The 17,734-nt window shown below is 55.5% G+C and overlaps 3 protein-coding genes across 7 annotated transcripts in view; 1 reads left to right on the forward strand and 2 right to left on the reverse strand.

The window, feature by feature from the left end:
* SUPT6H (SPT6 homolog, histone chaperone and transcription elongation factor) overlaps positions 1–3,210 on the forward strand; it is a 31,324-nt gene extending 28,114 nt beyond the window's left edge. For 2 of the 3 annotated variants that reach the window (XM_005220111.5, XM_010815840.4), the window contains exons 33-37: positions 662–774; positions 1,207–1,284; positions 1,376–1,542; positions 1,990–2,177; positions 2,425–3,203. In XM_005220111.5, coding sequence (XP_005220168.1) covers positions 662–774; positions 1,207–1,284; positions 1,376–1,542; positions 1,990–2,177; positions 2,425–2,611 — 733 coding nt within the window. In that variant the 3' untranslated portion in view covers positions 2,612–3,203. Of the gene's footprint in view, positions 1–661; positions 775–1,206; positions 1,285–1,375; positions 1,543–1,989; positions 2,178–2,424 lie in introns of all 3 variants that reach the window. The other variant, NM_001193126.1, reaches the window with a different exon arrangement.
* Positions 3,211–4,287: 1,077 nt separating this feature from the next.
* Positions 4,288–11,836, reverse strand: PROCA1 (protein interacting with cyclin A1). Of its 3 annotated transcripts, none has more exons than NM_001166568.1 (5): positions 11,379–11,836; positions 7,962–8,048; positions 5,824–5,956; positions 5,403–5,558; positions 4,288–5,301 (listed from the first exon to the last, which is right to left on the reverse strand). In NM_001166568.1, the coding sequence occupies exons 1-5, from the start codon at positions 11,464–11,466 to the stop codon at positions 4,635–4,637; spliced, it is 1,131 nt and encodes a 376-aa protein (NP_001160040.1). In that variant the 5' UTR covers positions 11,467–11,836; the 3' UTR covers positions 4,288–4,634. The 3 variants fall into 3 exon arrangements, with proteins under 3 accessions (NP_001160040.1, XP_024835661.1, XP_015314054.1); XM_024979893.2 differs by lacking the exon at positions 11,379–11,836 and adding an exon at positions 10,737–11,220 and having other exon boundaries at positions 4,599–5,301; XM_015458568.3 differs by lacking the exons at positions 7,962–8,048; positions 11,379–11,836 and adding an exon at positions 6,483–6,702 and having other exon boundaries at positions 4,599–5,301; positions 5,403–5,626.
* Positions 11,837–13,698: 1,862 nt separating this feature from the next.
* RAB34 (RAB34, member RAS oncogene family) lies at positions 13,699–17,431 on the reverse strand. Its single transcript, NM_001033612.1, is given in 8 exon segments — positions 13,699–14,666; positions 14,849–14,900; positions 15,028–15,092; positions 15,209–15,310; positions 15,398–15,463; positions 16,509–16,600; positions 16,820–16,987; positions 17,210–17,431. Coding segments are annotated over 7 exon segments (804 nt in total). The 5' UTR covers positions 16,874–16,987; positions 17,210–17,431; the 3' UTR covers positions 13,699–14,293.
* Positions 17,432–17,734: the final 303 nt, after the last annotated feature.

Consider the following 17,734-nt stretch of genomic DNA (forward strand, 5'->3'; position numbering starts at 1 on the left):
TGTGCTTTATTGATCACAATCCGTTCTCAGTATTGCGATGAGTGCCTTACACACTCTGTCTTGTTTATTGCTCGTAGGTTAACCGCTATAGATTTAAGTGTTATCATCCTCTTTTCACAAATGAGGCTGAGATTCACTTCAGTAACTTGGTACAAAACCATATAGGTGGTGAGTTGGCAGAGCCAATATTGGAACTGGATCTGAACCCAGAACCTCTTATCTACTCTCTGCTCTGCAAAGTGTTAAATGAGGACCGACCAGCCACCCTCAAGAGGCACTTGGACCTCATTCGGCTCATGGACCACTGTGCTTGGCTGCCCGGGAAGCCCCCCCCACCCCAACACTGATGTCTGTATCCCCCTCGCCGGCTGTGTGGTGCCGTCATAGCAGCCCAGGGTGGTGACCGGCCCCCAGCGAGCCTTGTGGCAGCCTGTAGAGAGCACACCTGGGGCTGCTGACTCCAGGCCTTGTCTGGGCTTCTCTGTGCCTCCTCGCCTCGCCAGAGTGCAGCCTCCTTTTCCAGGGCCAGGGACTGGCTCTTCCGTCTCTCCTCCCCCTCGCACCCAGTGCGGCTGCTTCACGTGGTGGAGATCTGCTCTGGCCACTCGCTCGCAGCTGGCCACAAGTGGGATCTGATGCATGTTTCCTTCCAAAATCCCAGGATAGAATACGTAACTGTGACTCCAGAAGGATTCCGGTACCGGGGCCAAGTCTTCCCCACTGTGAACGGCCTTTTCAGATGGTTTAAGGACCACTATCAGGATCCTGTGCCAGGTGAGCTCTGCTCTCTGTGACTCCCAGAGTGTAGTTGAGGGACAGCTGAGCACTGAGTGGAGACAGACACTAACTCTGGCAGAAGGGGAGGCCTAGGCTGCCGCTGTAGCTCAACTCCAACTCCCTCCTCCTCACATCAGGAAGGCCCTCCATTCTCTTTGCCTATACAGCTTCCCTTTTTTTTTTTTTTTTTAAACTTATGTATTTATTTGGCTACACTGTGCAGCTGTGGGATCTTAGTTCCCTGATCAGAGATTGAACCCAGGCTCTCAGCAGTGAAAAGGCAAGAGTTCCAACCACTGGACTGCCAGGGAATTCCCCCAGCTGCCCTTCTTTGCACCCACCTCGGTACCTCTCCCAGCTCCCTAAGTTGTAACGTAAAACTGGAAGTAGGTTTCTGGAGAGACTTCTCACTCGGGCCATTTCTTGTAGGTATCACCCCCAGTAGCAGCAGCAGGACCCGAACACCTGCTTCTATCAATGCTACCCCAGCCAACATCAACCTTGCAGGTAAGGAGCTCATGCCAGGCCTGGGGGTGAGAGGGATGGAGCTGGAAGGGCTGTGCCCTAACGTGCCCATCTCCACCTCTTGTGCTTACAGATCTGACACGGGCTGTGAACGCCCTGCCCCAGAACATGACCTCGCAGATGTTCAATGCCATTGCTGCTGTGACGGGCCAGGGCCAGAACCCTAATGCCACCCCAGCGCAGTGGGCCTCCAGCCAGTATGGCTACGGTGGCAGTGGAGGGGGCAGCAGCGCTTACCACGTACGTGGCCTGGGGAAGAAAAGCCCTGCAGAGGGTGGGGAAGGGTGAAAGGTCATCCTTCACTAGCCTGTGTCCGTAGACTGGGCTCTGCAGGGCCCACCACAAGGGCCTCCACAGCAGGTGGGACTGCCACAGCATCAGGAGCTGTCTCCAGTAGGTGTTCCTTGTTCTCGGGCCAACTGAGGGGAAGGGGAGTAAGAGAAGCCATGACCATTCCACGGAGTCTTTTGGGATCTTGGAACCCGAGCCCTCAAGCCTCTAGACTCGAGTGGTCAAGTGGTGGGCCCTGCTGTTGGCCTGCCTCAGCTGCTCAGAATCACACCCTGCTCAGGAGAGTGTCAGCTGGAAGGCTTTGTGCAGAGCCCAGATTTTCAGCTTGTCAGAAATTTACCAGAAGAGCAAATAAACACAAAACCCAACCTAAACTCAACTGTCACCCTTCTCCAGGTATTCCCAACACCAGCCCAGCAGCCAGTGGCCACACCACTAATGACCCCCAGCTACTCCTACACAACGCCCAGCCAACCCATCACCACGCCACAGTACCACCAGCTGCAGGCCAGCACCACCCCACAGTCTGCCCAGGCCCAGCCCCAGCCCTCCTCCAGCTCCCGGCAACGGCAGCAGCAGCCAAAGTGAGTACACCAACAGTAGACAGGTCGTTAGTCGAGGTGGGCGCTCTGGGTCTCCTGACAACCGTAAGCCAGGTGGTGTCCCCCGGAGGACTAGGCTCTGGGAGGAGCCAGAAGGATACTGCTGTCTATAGATGTGAGATCCATCTCTGCGGGAATGGAGGCTCCCGGGGACTGTGGGGTGGGCTTTCTTCTGGCGAGCCGCAGGCCGAGTCAAGTCCTTTATCACACACCCTGGTTCTCCCTCCAGGTCCAACAGCCATGCAGCCATCGACTGGGGCAAGATGGCAGAACAGTGGCTGCAAGAGAAGGAGGCGGAGCGGCGGAAACAGAAGCAGCGGCTGACCCCTCGGCCCTCCCCCAGCCCTATGATCGAAAGCACCCCCATGTCTATTGCTGGCGATGCCACCCCACTCCTGGACGAGATGGATCGGTAGGGCGCCTGCTCCTAGGACTCTGGTTACCTCTGAGGCTGGGAGAGACCTGGCTGCCCACTGCCTCACTCCCTGCCCCTCCTTTTCTGTCCATAAAGTGGCGTGAATTGACGTTCTCTTTGGTGGTCAGCCTGGATGGGCGACAGGCTAGATGGCCTTGCGAACTTGAGCTCAGTGTGCGCTAGGCAACAATCCTCTCCTCCAGGCCGTCACTGACTGCCTGTCCTGGGACCAGGCTGGGAGCGGCGTGTGGCAGGGAGGAAGAAGAGGAAGAAGAAGGTGAGAGTGGAGTTTTGTGCTCTGCTCCCTACAAGCCATTTTGGGCTTCTGCCCTCCCCTGACTCTGGGCTGCGGCGGGGCCAAGTTCAGCACGCGAGTCTCCCCCGCGCTCGTGGGGAGAGGGATGCTATTTATTCAGTTTGGGACAGGAGGACGAGTACTTCCACCCTGGTGCCAACAGCAGGGTGGCCGTCAAAGCAGGATGACGAGGGATGTAGGGGAGCAGTGCTGACCTGCCCAGCCCCCACCTGGCTGCCCTCACCCCTTGCTGCCGCCGCTTCCTGCCTGTCATTTGAATAAACAGTGTTTCTACAGAGCACCTGACAAAGCCTCTCTCTCCCAAGTCTCCGGCTCTTGAGGGGGAGCTTTCAAAGCTGTGTTGGGAGCTCTGCAGGCTCCCCTGACCCCAGGCCTTCAGAGAGGTGGTGACTCACAGAGGAGCAGGTGGCTTCTGCATCAGACCGCCTAGGATCACAGCACTGTGACCTTGAGCAAGCTTTCTTGTCTGTAACACAGAGACAAGGATACCTGCCTCAGCAGGGCAGCTGTGAGGACTGAGATAAAAGGTGTGACGGTCAGTCCGGGGGCTGGGACCTCATCACACCTCAGTAAATGTTTGCACAGCTGTTGCTTCTCAACACACGGCCACCCCATCCACCACCTTCTGGTCTTCTCTGCCATGCCGGGGAGAGGCCAGAAGTCAATCTGGGTTTCTCCACTTGAGCCCTACGCCTCTCCCCACTTTTAGCTGACTGGGCCTTGGGATCTGATCTCTACGTGAGTCGCCCCAGGACAGGCCCTACACTCACCTGATCCTGCCCACACAGCCCTGGTGAGGGCCCCTTCGTCTAGCCCGCTTCCTCTTTAGTTCTGAATTGATCTTCCTGTGTTCCTTCACGTCTTGTCTCACGGCCCTGGGAAAGCAAGGCTTTCCCCTCCCTTTTCTCTGAGGACTGCTGCCCATACTTGGTGGGCTTCCCACCTGACGTCTTCATTCAAGATCCCTTTGGCTGTTTCTTGGCAGGAGTTGGGGGGAGGGGCTTGCCTTCTGACAGGAATTCAGTTCCTTTCCCTTAAGTATAAAAGGTTTCTAGAAGGGGGACTTGCCTGATGCCTGCCGATGTGCGGGACATGGGTTCGATCTCTGGCCTGGGAAGATCCCACTGAGCCCATGCTCCGCAACCAGAGAAGTTACCACAATGAGAAGCCTGAGCACAGCACCAAAGAGCCAGTGCAGCCAAAAAAAATAAATTTAAATCTTTTAAAGAAGGGGGGGTGGGGACAGTTTAGAAGGGCTGAGCGGGAGCAGAGCCAACCAGCTGGGAAGACTGTGTTCCCTTCAATGCCACCAGCACCTTCCCCAGGGCCACTTAAGAGTAGGGAAAGGCCAGGCACGGTGGTACAGAGTGGGTTAAAAGGTTCAATTTATTAGGGGTATCACTGCACACAGTACTGCCCTTCACCAGGTCGATTTCACACAGACCTGTCTCCTTCCCACCCAGTTGTGCCTGGACCTAGGATATTACAGAGAAACGGGCTCTGCCCCTTCCCTGCCCACCCACCTACCTTCTCTGGACTTCTCTTGAAAGACGGACCGCCCTTCAGAAACCCCCGCAGCCCCTTAGCCCTTTGGCTCCAGCCATGCCCAGAGCCTGCCCCCTGCCCCCACAAGTAGCCAGGTTGGAGGGAGAGAGAAGCAGGGGGTCAGCTACAGGCTTGATCGCGTTTATTCTTCACCCTGGTCGCCTCAACTGAGATTGGGGTTTGATGCTGGGGGAGATCTCCTCTTGTTGATCTTCTTGACTGGCGAGGTCTTCAAGCCGGGCTTCTTGACCTGGACCCCGTTCTTCTCTCTCTTCCTGGGTGATGAAGACTCCACAATATCCTCACTGGAGGGTTCCTCCCGCCCAGGGTCATTGTAACTGTCCTCACTCTCCAGATCCTGCCGGCTGTCTGGGCTGGACTCTGACATCCTGGCCAGCTCTCTTGGGCTTAACGATCGGCTTAAGTCCGGAGGTGATTCCGATTTAACTGGGCTTTTCTTCTTCATCAACTTGCCCTTCTTGACTTTTTTCTTCACCTTTGCTTTTTCCTTTTCGTCCGTCTCCTCCTCCTTGTCTTTCTCTTTTTTTTTCTTTATCTTCTTGATCACCCTGTTGCCCTGGGACTTCCCAGTGGGGCTTTCAGAACGCCAGATGGTGATGGGAGCTGCTGAGTCAGGGGCACCCGTGATCATGCTCATGCCTGTGTCGGTGGGGGAGTCAGTGGGGGTGGGTCCCACCTGGGTCGGGATGGGAGGCTTGCTTTCCTCTTCCTCCTCCTCCTCCTCCTCTTGGTTTAGGTCATCTGCCCCACACTCATGGTGGATGGGGTGGTGGATCACTGCCACGGAGACAGGCCTGTAGCTCTTGCACCTTTGAGGAAGGGGGGCAGGGAAAGATGATTGAGGAGAGCAGGGCAAGGTGATTGACAGAATGTGGGGGCCAGTGCCCCCTTTCCACCTGCCAGAACTCACCAGCCGTACCAGAACCGCTCCACACACTCTTCCTCTGGGATGAGTTCAAAGCATGGGGACTGGATGATGTCGAAACAGGTTGAGTCCACATCTCGGGAGCAGGTTGGGCCCACATCTCCAGAGCTGCTATTCGTCTTCTCTGAGCAGTCCTTCAGCCTGCCATACAGGGGGCTCAGCCCGGCTCCCATGCCTCCATGACTCCCCAGGGGCCCAGAGCGAGAAGCCTAAGGGACAGCAGGCTTCCACTGTGCCCAGCCCAGGCTGCGGGAAGACCTCCCCACGGCCCCTGGAGCAGAGCCGGGCTTACAAAGCTGGGGCCGGGAGGGCAGAGCTGACACGGGGAACCACAGTGGACATTTTGGGCCTGGGTCTGCCCAGGAGAGACTCCTGGGCTGTTGGTCTCCCGAGGAGGGGGCCTTACCTCGAGTCACAGTCACAGTGGCTGAGAGAGTGCAGGTGCACGTCGTGGTGGACACAGTCAGGGGAGAAGGGGCGGACGATGTGCCCAGCACACTTGTGTTTCCAGCAGCACCTGTCGGTGTTCTTGAATTCACCTGAGGCGGGAAGGGCCTGGGTCACAAGGCGTCCACGGCAGCACACCTGGATCTCCCCTCTCAGCTCAATCTAAAGGTTTCATCGGGTTCCCCTGCTGCTACCACCCTCCCTCCCCCACAGTTGTTTTGTTTTTGGCCTCACTGTGCAGCTTGTGGGATTTTAGTTCCCCCGACGAGGGATTGAACCCAAGGGCTCCAGCACTGAAAGCACTGAGTCCTAACCCTACTGGACTGCCAGGGCCATCCACCCACACACGCGTACACAGCTGTCCTTGTTACTTGGACAGTAACTTGGTTACTGCTTGGTAGCAGTAACTCAGCCCAACAGCACCTAGGTCTCAGCCTCTCCTCTCCCCAGCCCATTGCATGTGAATCTGCCTGCCCCTTGCAGACTTCCAGGACAGTGTCTCACCAAGGTCCCCACCAGCCCCATGCTATCTGGTAACACCTGCCTCTTCCCCTCCCCTGCCTTCTATGGGACCCCCACCTTCCCAGGACCCTCCACTGACTCCCACCTGCCCCTCACCCAGTGCTCAGAGTTGTCAGCTGACCCCGTGTGCGCAGAGTAACTCGGGGAGTGGAGGGCCGAGGGGAGCCAGTGGCATCTTTGGTTCCACTCAGCACAGGCCCAGAGGGGAGACCGATGTCCCGCCCCTCCCAGCCTTTGAAGCCGCTTCAGCCCCAGGGCCCTGCTAGAGCAGGCCGGCTTGAGCCAGGGAGGAGCCTGACTGAGCGCCACCCCCCACCACCCCTGCCGTGTCACGCCCCTGGGCTTCTGTCTCTTCTTCCGCTCTTCTCTAAGCCTCTTCTCCCTGCAATGCCTGTCTCACCCTCACTTGTTTCCCCTTTCTCAGACTCCCTGTTCCCTCCTTATCAAGTTCCCATTCCCCATCCATTCTCTCCCCAGTCCTTATAGCCACAAACTTGAACAACCTTGTAGGGGGCACAGGGGAGAAGCTGCCAAGAGATGACTGGAATTAGGGGAGGCCCCCGAGGAAAGATGCCTACCTCTTTTGCTAGGATGCATCAAGCCTGTAGGCACACTGGTCTCGCCCAGCCTTCACTCGCACTGCCTCACCTCTGACCCTGCCTAAGGCCCCAGTGGCGTAATCCTTGGGCCACCATCTATAACATAAGCCCACAAAGGGACAGGGCACCTTCCTGCAGGTTCCCCCTGAACCTTGGCTCCAGGTACTCGTGAGATCCAGGGCTGCCTGGCTTGGGGTGCTGTGGCTGGCTGACTCCCTCAGAACAGGCCAGGAGGACTGTGCCTTTATCCAGCCCTGACACGGGGTAGAACTGGAGCAAGACTTCATACTGGCCTCCAGCCAGCAGTTAACTCAGGCTGGCCTTAAAGTTACTCCAGGTGACCTTAAAGGACTTGAGAGGTGAGACAGAAGCTTGGTCTGAGCCTTCCCCCACCTTCCTCGTCCCTTCCCTTCCCCCCACCAGGCTGTTGGGGCCTGGGTCCCCCATACCCCACCCCCCCACCCCGCCCAGATCCACTTCCTGGCCTCCCTTTGTGCTTCCTTTCCTCCCACGCGCCAAGGCGAGGGAGTAAGAGTCCTGCCTGGGAGGCAGGACCTTGGAACACCATCACCACTGCCTCAGGGTTTCTCCAGCACTGCTGAACTGCAGCAAAGGGCAGCAGAGTGGCAACTGCCCTGAATTTGTAGTCAGGCCTGAGTCCAAGTTGAGTTGGGTGACCTAGGGGCAAGTTACTTTACTTCTCTGAGCCTTCATTTCCTTACTCACAAAAATGGAATGATGGTAATGCCCCTTTTGCAGGGTTGTTGAGAGGACTCAGTTCACATGTGTCAAAGATATTTGTGCACCATAAAGGGCTGTACAAAGGAAAGGGGTGGCACTCTCTGCGGGGCACGAGAAGGAGCTGGGGTAGGGCAGCTAGGTGACCCTTTCAGGACCAAACACCTCCCTCCCTCCTGCCTAACCCCTGGGGCCAGAGATTTCCACACACCCCGCCCCCACTTGAAGGAGGACCCACCTTCAGAGGATAAAGTAGAAGCATCTGTGCTGGACTCCACACTAGCCAGCAGGTGTCCTCTCCCCCAGCTGGGCAACCTGTTTATATCTGAGAGAGTACACAGAGGTAGCAGCAGCCCCTCCCCACTCCATTCACTCAGAAAACGGCTCCGGAGAAGCTCCAGGGACAGCCCCCAGGAGATGCAGCCTTTAAAAGACAATAGTCCCTGCTCTCCACAGGGGCTGGGGGAGGGGATGAGGAGAGGAGACACAGTCTGTAACAGTTCAGGATGGTGTGAGGCAGACCCTGATAGGGAGGGACAGGGTTGGGAGGAAGGCCTGTGGGAGCAAGGACACTCACTGAAATTGGGGGCACGGGGCTTCTTGGAAGAAGCATAATAGGAGTAGGATCTGGAGAGAAGAAGAGGAGTGAGCCAGAGTCTAGGTAAGAAGGGACAGTTTCAGGGAAGGGATTGTCCCAGGGTGTCCCCAAACGAAACTCCAACACGACAGCAGCTCCATCAGCAACCACAGAGTAAAGTCTGCACTTCCTTTTCCTTCCTACAATTGGCTTTGTCCTTTGAGGGTACCGGACTGAGTCCTGCTTAAGGAAAGGAGATGATTGCTTTGGGACTTCTGCTGGGCCTTCAGTGGTACTTGGTCATCCTTCTACAGGTCTCTGGTCAGCTCTCTCTGTTTTCCACGGCACAGGAAGTGCTCAAATGAATGAAACTATGAATGCTTCCCCGGAAATTTGTACCCCGCGACTGCTGCTCTCAACACATCATTGCGTGGGCTTCATCCCTGGCTGCTCCCACCCCCATCGACTTCTAGCCTGGGGAAGTGTCCCTCCTTCCTCCTTGCCCAAGCGTCTGAACTCCAGGTCCTGGACAGAATGCTCACTTCTGCCTCTTTCATGTTTGTTTTTCTTCTTACAGGCTATGAACATTTTCAAACAAAACATTCTGTGAACCCTATTTCTCCTTATGTAACTGCATAGCCACCCTTCTTCCTTTTCACTTCCTCATTTAACAGATGTATTGGACAGCTTCACTAGGCGGCCTACCAGCAAAGAAGGTCCAGTCCCTACCTTCAGTGTCTTGACCTTTGTCTTCTCCAGCCACTACAGCATGGCAGCCATCCCTGCCCTTCTATCAGAATAGCCCAGGCAAAGGCCACCAGTGATCTAATAGCTAAACCCAGTGACCTTCTTTTTGTCTCATCTCACTGACGCTGTTGATTAATCAACCTCTTTCTTCTGCAGACTCTTCTTTTGGCTCTCATGACACACCTCTCATCTCTTTCTTCCTTCCTAGCTTTTAATTCTTTCCTAACTTCTTTGCTGGCCTGTACTCCTTAAATTGGTGATGACCAGGGTTCTTTTGCTGGCCTCATTCTCAGAAGACTCTACAGGCTTGTCTTGGATAATGTTATCCATTTCCATGGTTTCAACATCCACTAATAAAATGACATAAATCTCGATCTCCAATGCATACTGCTTTCCTGAGCACATAGCCTATGTCCTCTCCGATATTCTCAAAACATCAGACCAGCACATGTCATATGAACCCACCATCTTCTCCCTACCCTTCATGAAACACTGTCTCTTGTAACTTCCATTTCAGAGAGCAACGGACACCTCAGCTAGAAATCTAGGGATCATCCTTTGCCTCACTTCTCACCAACTCAATGACCAAGTCTTGCCATGCTTGCTTGTCCCCACGTCTGACTGATTCAGACCTATCAGTTATCTCTGACACAGACAGCTGGAGTAGCCTCCCACCTGGCCTCCCTAACTTCTGTCTCACTCCCTACATCCACTCCTCACGATGCAGCCAAACTGGTTTACCACGTTCCTCCTCTTTAATAGCATTCCACTACCTTCAGGATGAGGTGCAAACTCTCCATCATGACATAACTGGTCCTCCAGTTGGTTGACTGAATGAACACATGAGTAGAAGAAAATAAAGGCCTACTGGTGCCACAAGAAGCTGTGGCATTGGAGATTCTGTCCAGGGTTCAAATCTGGGGACTTTTCTGGGGAAAGAAAATTGACCTTGGATGAGCATTTTTCCAGGGTCAGGCACTGTGCTGGGCTTTTAAAATATGCCATTGATTCTAAATCCTCACCAAAGCACATTTTATGGATGGGGACACAGAGACTTACAATAAGTAACTTATCCAAAAAAATAAGTTAATAGATGACAGAGGTAGGATTCAAATCCAATTTTCTTGGCTCCATAGTCTATGCTCTTTCAGCCTCTCTACTTGTGGTTCCTATCCAAAACCTGTCCTGCCAGCTATCACTTCCCACTACAACTGCTTTTCACCTCTAACACAGCCAATTCCTCACCCTCTGGTTTTACTCAATCCTGACTCCACAGCCTCCTTTATCCAGCCTGGACCCTAAAGGTCAGGCCAGAGTGACCTGAGCCAGGATCAGGATTCAAACTCTGCTTGCTCTCAACAGAGTCACTATGGAAGAGGCTTATATGCAGGGTCCACTGACTAACCGCCCCTTCCCCCGTATGCCCAAGAAGCCTTGATGGTCATAACTCTAACGCCAAGGGGAAGGATTTAATAACCCGCCTCAGATCTGAGGAAGACAATCTGCTCTAGTTTCCAGCTGAAGCAGCAATCTGGAGCTCCTGCAGCAGAAGTGATTGAAGATGGCCATAGGGGAGACCCCATAATGAATGAGTGACATTGAATGAGAGAGAGCTTAAAAGGAAGAGGGAAACTTCAGGTCTCTCAGCAGGACATTAATCGAGGTACAGGGACCTAACTCAAAACTCACAGGTGATGCTCATTTGTACAGTCCGCCCAGTCCTGCGAGCTGAGGAGCTCCCCCTGCCCTTGCGGCACAGGGGTTAGGGTTCCAGGTCGGGCGCCCGAGCAGCTGAACGGGGGAGGGAGGTAGGGAGGGGGGAAGGAGGAAGGAAGGGAGGGAAAAATCAAGGAAGGGAAGGAGGGAAGAGGGAGCTAGGCAGGGCAGCTCGGGTTTCCTTGGAAATGCCGCCCTGGCCCCGCCCACCTCTGGAGGCGATTGTGACGTCACTAGTGGAACTTCCAGATTTTTTCCTGCCCTAAAGTCAATGGAACCGCGGTTCCAGCCAAACCCTCCACTTCCTGCTTAGCGGCTGAGGCACAGCAATGCCTTCCACCCCTACAACTAGAGGTCGTAGTTCTGGCTCAAACCAGACGACCCCAGTCCAACCCGCAAGCGGTTCTCCAGCTCTCCTGTCCCTATTGCTCAATCATTGGTCCAAGTCTCGAGTGAGCCCGCCCCCAGGCCCTAACTCCGCCCCAGTCAGCCTTTGGCCCCGCCTCCTTCGTCGGGCTCTCAGGTCCCACCCCCTCCTTGGGTTCTCAGGCCAGTCCCCCGTGCCACGCCCCCCAGCTGAAAGCCCTCCCCTAATCTGCCACGCCCCCTGTTTACCCGTGCTGCTCTCATCCCACGAGCTGGTATCGTCCTCAGTTTTTTCCTTAGTCCACCTTTCAATCCTCAGTGTCGTCCTGACCCACATATCTCTCGGTCTAGTTCTTCGTCTCTACAAGACTCTTCCACGCATAAGTCCAACCCTGAACCTCAGCTTGGCCGAGCCCACTGTAAACCCCAATCTCAGCTTCGCCCCAGTCCGGTCCTTAACTCCGCCTCATGCTTGCCCAGTCTCCCCTCTCCCTCTGCTCTAGGCTGCGTTGTCTTAGCCCAAGTCTGAGCTTCAGCGGCGCTCTTCATCCGGGGCCTCCTAGCTCCTTCCGGGCCCCTCTCTCTTTGTTCCACTTTAACCTTAGCACCTCCCCCGTATCTCAGGCCTAAACTTTAGCTCGGCCGCTCAGGCCCTGCCCTCAGTCCCATCCCTAGTTCCTCTCCAGATCTGCTCCCGGCTTAGTCCTACCCCCAGAACCTAGCCCCGCCCCAACCCCGTTCTTAGCCCCGCCCCAGCCATTCTCTCAACCTCCCGGCCCCTCCCAATCCTTCCGAACCCAGCCGCAGCCCTTAGCCCCGCCCCCAATCTGCACTCGGGTCCGTGCGTGTCCGCCTGGGGAGCTACTCCCATCAGTCTCCAGTCCTCCATCCAGGATTTCAGGGTTTCTCCTTCCCTGGCGGAAGGCCGGGCTCGCTCTTTCTCTCCCCCAGCAGGCCCCTCCACGGGAGCCCAGCGAAAGAAGACGTGATACCGGATCCCAAGCCCCGCGACGGCCCCCACCCCAAGCACCCCCTCCGACTTCTATGGGGCTCCCTGTTCCAGTGGCAAATACTGCCCAATATAGATGTCAACATGGAGTCGGAGGAGCGAGGAAGGGGAAGGGGGAGTGTGCAGAAAAGCCAACTTCCAGAATAGCGTAGCAGGTAAGAACGGTAGCAAAGGACAGAGGGGTTGCTTACTGGGAACTAGAATTGATGTTCCTGTCTTGGCCTCTTAGGATGATGACACCAGGCCACAGGTGTCCTTCCTTTCGCGGCCCAAATATCTGAGACAGTTCCAGCCAATCTCTGGCTCTGGGTCAGATATCAATGGGGAGCCAGGTTCTTGGTCACTCTTCACCCAAACTGTTATTATAATAGTTAAGGTTTTTAAGCTGTCCCAGGTGGCGCAAGTGGTAAAGAACCCGTCCCTGGGTTGGGAAGATCCCCTGGAGGAGAGCATGACAATCCACTCCAGTCTTCTTGCTTGGAGAATCCTATGGACAGAGGAAGCTGGCAGGCTACAGTCCATGGGGTGGCTAAGCCTCAGACACGACTGAAGCGACTTAGCATGCACCCAATGGCACCCCACTCCAGTGTTCTTGCCTTGAGAATCCCAGGGACGGGGGAACCTGGTGGGCCGCCGTCTATGGGGTTGCACAGAGTCGGACACGACTGAAGCGACTTAGCAGCAGCAGCAGCATGCATGTATGTATTAGTGCTTTATCTTATTTCATCCATGAAATGAATGATGAACGTGCTCCTCCTTTACAGAGGAGGCAACTGGGAGTTCCCCAGTCCTAATTAGGATTCCAGTCTTTCACTGCCGTGGCCTGGGTTCAATCTCTGGTCAGGGAACTCAGATCCCATAAACCGCTCAGCACACATTCCCCACAAAAGAAAATAATAACAATAGAGGTGAAACTAAGGCACAGAGCAGAAGTGACTTGTCTGAATGTCCAACATGTACAGCAAGGTTTCAAATGCAGATCCTCCTGCTTAGAGCACATCTTTTTTTTGAAGTGGGAAAAATGTCTTATTTTTAATCCAATTTAGTTTTTAACTGTTTTAAAATATAAAAATGTGCTACTCATAATTTTATTTATATCACTAATATAGTTAGAGGTTATCAGCACATCTAAGTAAGAGCCCTCCCTCTACCTTCCTGGGCCTTCTGTTCAACCCAACAAAGCACCCAAAACTCACTTTTCACTGTGTTCCATACTCTAAAAAAATACTTCTTAGAGAAGTATTTTTTAAAAGGCAGGAAGAAGGTGAAAAAAAATATCCAACGGTAGACTTACGTATAAGCACCAAGTAGCAGGAGACATTTTCGGGGAAGGGACCAAAGGAAAAGGGCTCTTAAAGATCTCAAAGGTCACTCAGATGTTATCCAGTGAGGGCCAAGTGCATCCCTCTACACGTGGTCCCTGAGTTCCCAGCCTGCCTGAGTCCTGCCCAAAGGCCAAGATGGCCAGAATCGCAGCAGAAGGCTCCAGTCCTAAGATGACCATATAGCCCTGCCCATTTCACATCCCTGATCCCCCACAAAGGACTCCAGACCCTAACGTGCTAATAACAGAAATTTTAATGCATAAGGCATAGTGTGAGACTAGGACCATTAAGCATCCTGAAACCTAGAGGGCCCAGCAGCTGAGTAAGAGCAGCAGGGCCCTCTTACCTCCCCGCACTGGGCACCTTGGAGAGAGAGGGGCATCCAGGTTTTGACACGGTGCCTGGGGGCAGGAAGTGACTAGCATGGTCCCAAGTACCTCTCCAGGGATACTGCCACCGAGAGGCAGCTCTTTGGTCTGGAAAAACAGTCAGTGCAAATGTCCAGGGATTGAGTTCTGGGGGAGTCAAGGTGGCACAATGCCCCAGGGCGGGCAGTCTCTGGACAGTCCTCTACCCATCATGGGCAACACGTGGGCTTCTTCTTGCTGGCAGTTAGGTAGAGGTTGCTGTCATCACTGTTGATGCCTGAAGAAGGGTGAGAAATAAGTGAGGCAAGGATGGAGGGTCCCTGAGCTCTCTGCCACCCTTGTCCAGGTGGGCACTCACGGACAACATCCCCTATGCGCCGGGATCCCGATTTCTCCAGCTCAGCCAGCACGTTGACCTCAAAGGTCAGCGCCGCCACACGAAAGAAGAACTCCCGGACATTTTCACCTGACACAGGGAGCAGATAGGAGCTCAAGGGTGGTTCCAGGCCGAGGGGCACAGCTGGAGGTGTAGGAGTGAGAGGCAAGGCAGGCCGGAAGGCCAGGTGCCTCTGACTCACCAGTGAGAGATGAGACTGCCCAATACTCAGCCTTCATCTCTTGGGCCACCTTGAGTGCATCTTTCTCCATCAGTATATACTGAGCAGGAGTCTGAAGGAAAGTCAGAGTCAGATGCTGGGCATGGGGTTTCCCTTGTCGAGATGTGAAGTCCTCCCCCACCACTGGCACACTCACACTCAGGTCCTTCTTGGAACCCACGAGGAAGAGAAGCACGCTGGAAGGGTCGTTCTCCTTGAGCGCATCAGCTAGCCACTGCCTGCCATAGACAGTGGACAGCAAGGGATGAGGGAGCCAGATAGGCTCCCCCCACTTCTATGCCCAATGACGCTCCCTCTGGTCCTGAATGCACTCTTCTCCTTCCCTTCCATACTCCTGACCCGCCTCTTTTTGAACATTCTCTTCTCAGAGCCCCCATTATAGTGCAGCATGCTTACTTACTTGGTATGCTCCAAGGAGGCCACATCATTAAGGTTGAAGACAATGATGATGGCTGGAAGAGTGGCAGAAAACGGGTGCAGATTGTTGGGGAAGATGCTACTGGCTCATTTCCACAATCCCTCCAGCCCTAGGCTAGAGGCCAGGTGTACCCACCTACCTCACTTCACCCTGGTACTTACCTTGAGCTCCTCGGTAGTAGGTTGATGCGATGCACTTGAACCTCTCCTGTCCAGCGGTGTCCCAGCTGGGAGGAAGGTGGGGAGAACACAGGTATGTGTGGGGCAGGGTGGTGCTGGGGGCTGAGGTGGGGAACAGGTGCTGGGAGAACCAAGGGCGGGAAGGAGTGGGGAAAGAACTCACAGCTGCAGACTGAACGGGACACCCAACACCTCAAATCGTTCCATCTCAAAGTCCACTCCGATGGTGGCCTTGTAGTTCTTATCAAATGTGTCTTTGCAGAACCTGAGGGGGCACCAGATGCTCTGGTCTTGAGCCCAGTCTGCCTGGCTAGGCTTGGGCTCACCCCCCTCAGCTTCAGCACCCTCTTACCTATTAATGAGACAAGTCTTCCCCACTGACAGGTCGCCCACCACAATGACCTTGGAGATCTTAAATCTGCTGGACACAAGAGTGGGCGGGAAGAGTGAGCTCTAGCTCCTTCACTCAGAGGAGCCCCAGTGCTCCCAGGCGGGTCCACAAAGGGAGCTGCTCCTGGGCTGAGATTACCATAAACACCAGGCCTCAACAGAAGTGCTAGGGAGGAGTGGTTCTGCCTCAGTATCAGAGAGACTGATTTTGCATCCCAGCTCTCACTTACTAGCTGTGTGACTCAGGACAAGTTTCTTAGCTTCTCTGAGCCTCAGTTTCAACATCTGTTAAGTGGGGATTTAACACACATTTTATTGGGTTGTTGTGAAGCTTAAAATGAAATAAATGTCCTATATTCTGGACTGGTCAAGTGGCTCAGCAGCAAAGAATCTGCCTGCCAAGCAGGAGACCCAGGTTCGATCCCTGGTCGAGAAGATCCTCTGGAGAAGGACATGGCAGCCCACTCCAGTATTCTTGCCTGGGAAATTCCAGGGACAGAGGAACCATGGGGTCACAAAGAGTTGGACACCACCAAGTGACCAAACAACAACCCAACAACCCCCTCCCCCTCAACACACACACACATACATTCCAACATCTCTCCCTCCCTCCCCAGAATACAACTTAAAAGTGGTATTTTCCATTTAATAAAAGACAATAATTATATGCAACACACTGCCTGGCACACAGTACATGCTCAATTAACGGTGGCAACTGTTAATAGTATTATCTCTCTTTTTTTTTAAACCCACAATGGGACTTATTCCTCTAGGACAGCTCACTGTCCTGGAGGCCAAATAGATGGAGTGTGGGAAGCTAAGCTGGTGACCACAGCCTTAAGTTGGACCCCCTCCCTGTGTCAGGAATTCAACTGCCACCTTCCTACCCAACCCCATCTCTTAGGACTTGCCACAAGCCAGCTGGAAGAAAGAGGAGCACAGGGGCACGCTAAGGGGGAACAGTGTGGCTGGCAGGGACCGAAATGGAGCCTGCAGCTCTTGGCTTTGCACCCTTGCTTTGACTGCAGGTTTCCTGGGACTCCATTTCTTCCTTCCGGGTGTCTCTAACTCACCCCACGGTGCCTGTCCTGTGCTCCTGGCAGGCGCAGGTGACGCGGGGCTGGAAGTCTTTGTGCACGTGCAAAGCGGCCTCCTTCCTCAGGCACTGGGTGGAGTGGAAGAGAATGGAACTCACCCATTTCCTGGCCCTCAGCCCGCCACCGAGCAGCCCCGGGCGGGGCGGGAGGGTGGGGGTGGGGAACGGACCACCCAGAAGCAGCTGGCCTAGCAGGGCGGCAGGGTTGGGCCCAAGCCCGGTCCGGTGCCGCCGCCTCCCGGCCCACCCCCACCGCCGCCCGAAGCCCGACGTGGCCCTGGCGCCTACCTGGGGCAGCTTCGTCAGGACGCGGTCCCTCCGCACCGGCGCCAGAATGTTCATCTTGCCTGCGTCCTTGCGGGGCGCCCTGAGAAGGCGCGGAGGCCTGATGCGCCCCGGCGACCCGGGCCCGTGGAGACCCGACAATCACCCGCGACCGAGGGGTCCCGACTATAACTCGGGGCCACGGGGAGCCTACGGGAGCCCGTGGCCTCCGGGACGCTACGACCACCGCGGGCCACGGGGATGAGACAATCACCGGGGGCCGGGGCGAACCCACAATCACCCGGGCCCGGGGCGTCCCTAGGACGACTCGAGGCCTGGGAGACCCCTCGGCCTCCAAGTGAGGGCGGGGAGTCCCGTCCGGGGGGACCCGAGTCCGCGCAGACCCTACAATAACTCGGGGTCGGATAGTTCCTACGATAACTCGAGGCCGTGGAGACCCGACGACAACTCGGGGTTGAGGCGGCCCTACCATAACAGAGCAGCCGGGGGGCGCTGAGCGGCCCCGCCACACGGGGTCAGTGTGTGCAGGGACCCCACCGTGCGGCCGAGGAACTGCTGCAGGACGGGGCGAGGGGCCCAGTCCGCCGCAGGGCCTCGCGTCCCACTCCGCTCTCCCTCCGCCAACGCTGTAACTTGATCCCCGGAAATTCCTGGAAAAGGGCCGCCCCCTGCCCCTCTCCCGGCAACTCCCGGCCTCGCTGCCCGCCCCTACCTCCCCCTCTTCTCTTCCCCGAGTGCTGCCCCAGGTCAGGCTCCCCTGCCAGACTGACTCGCCAGGGCTCCGGGTCCGCCCTCACCCAGGTTGCAACCTGCCGAGAGCAGGATCCCCCGAGTCTCTCCCCAGCATCTCCTGTGCTGGGAGGAGCCTCCAAGGGGACCCTTACCCCGCCGAACTGGTGAAGGGGAATCGGCGATCGC

Source organism: Bos taurus, chromosome 19 (assembly GCF_002263795.3).
Source record: "Bos taurus isolate L1 Dominette 01449 registration number 42190680 breed Hereford chromosome 19, ARS-UCD2.0, whole genome shotgun sequence".
NCBI classification, from domain to species: Eukaryota; Metazoa; Chordata; class Mammalia; order Artiodactyla; family Bovidae; genus Bos; species Bos taurus.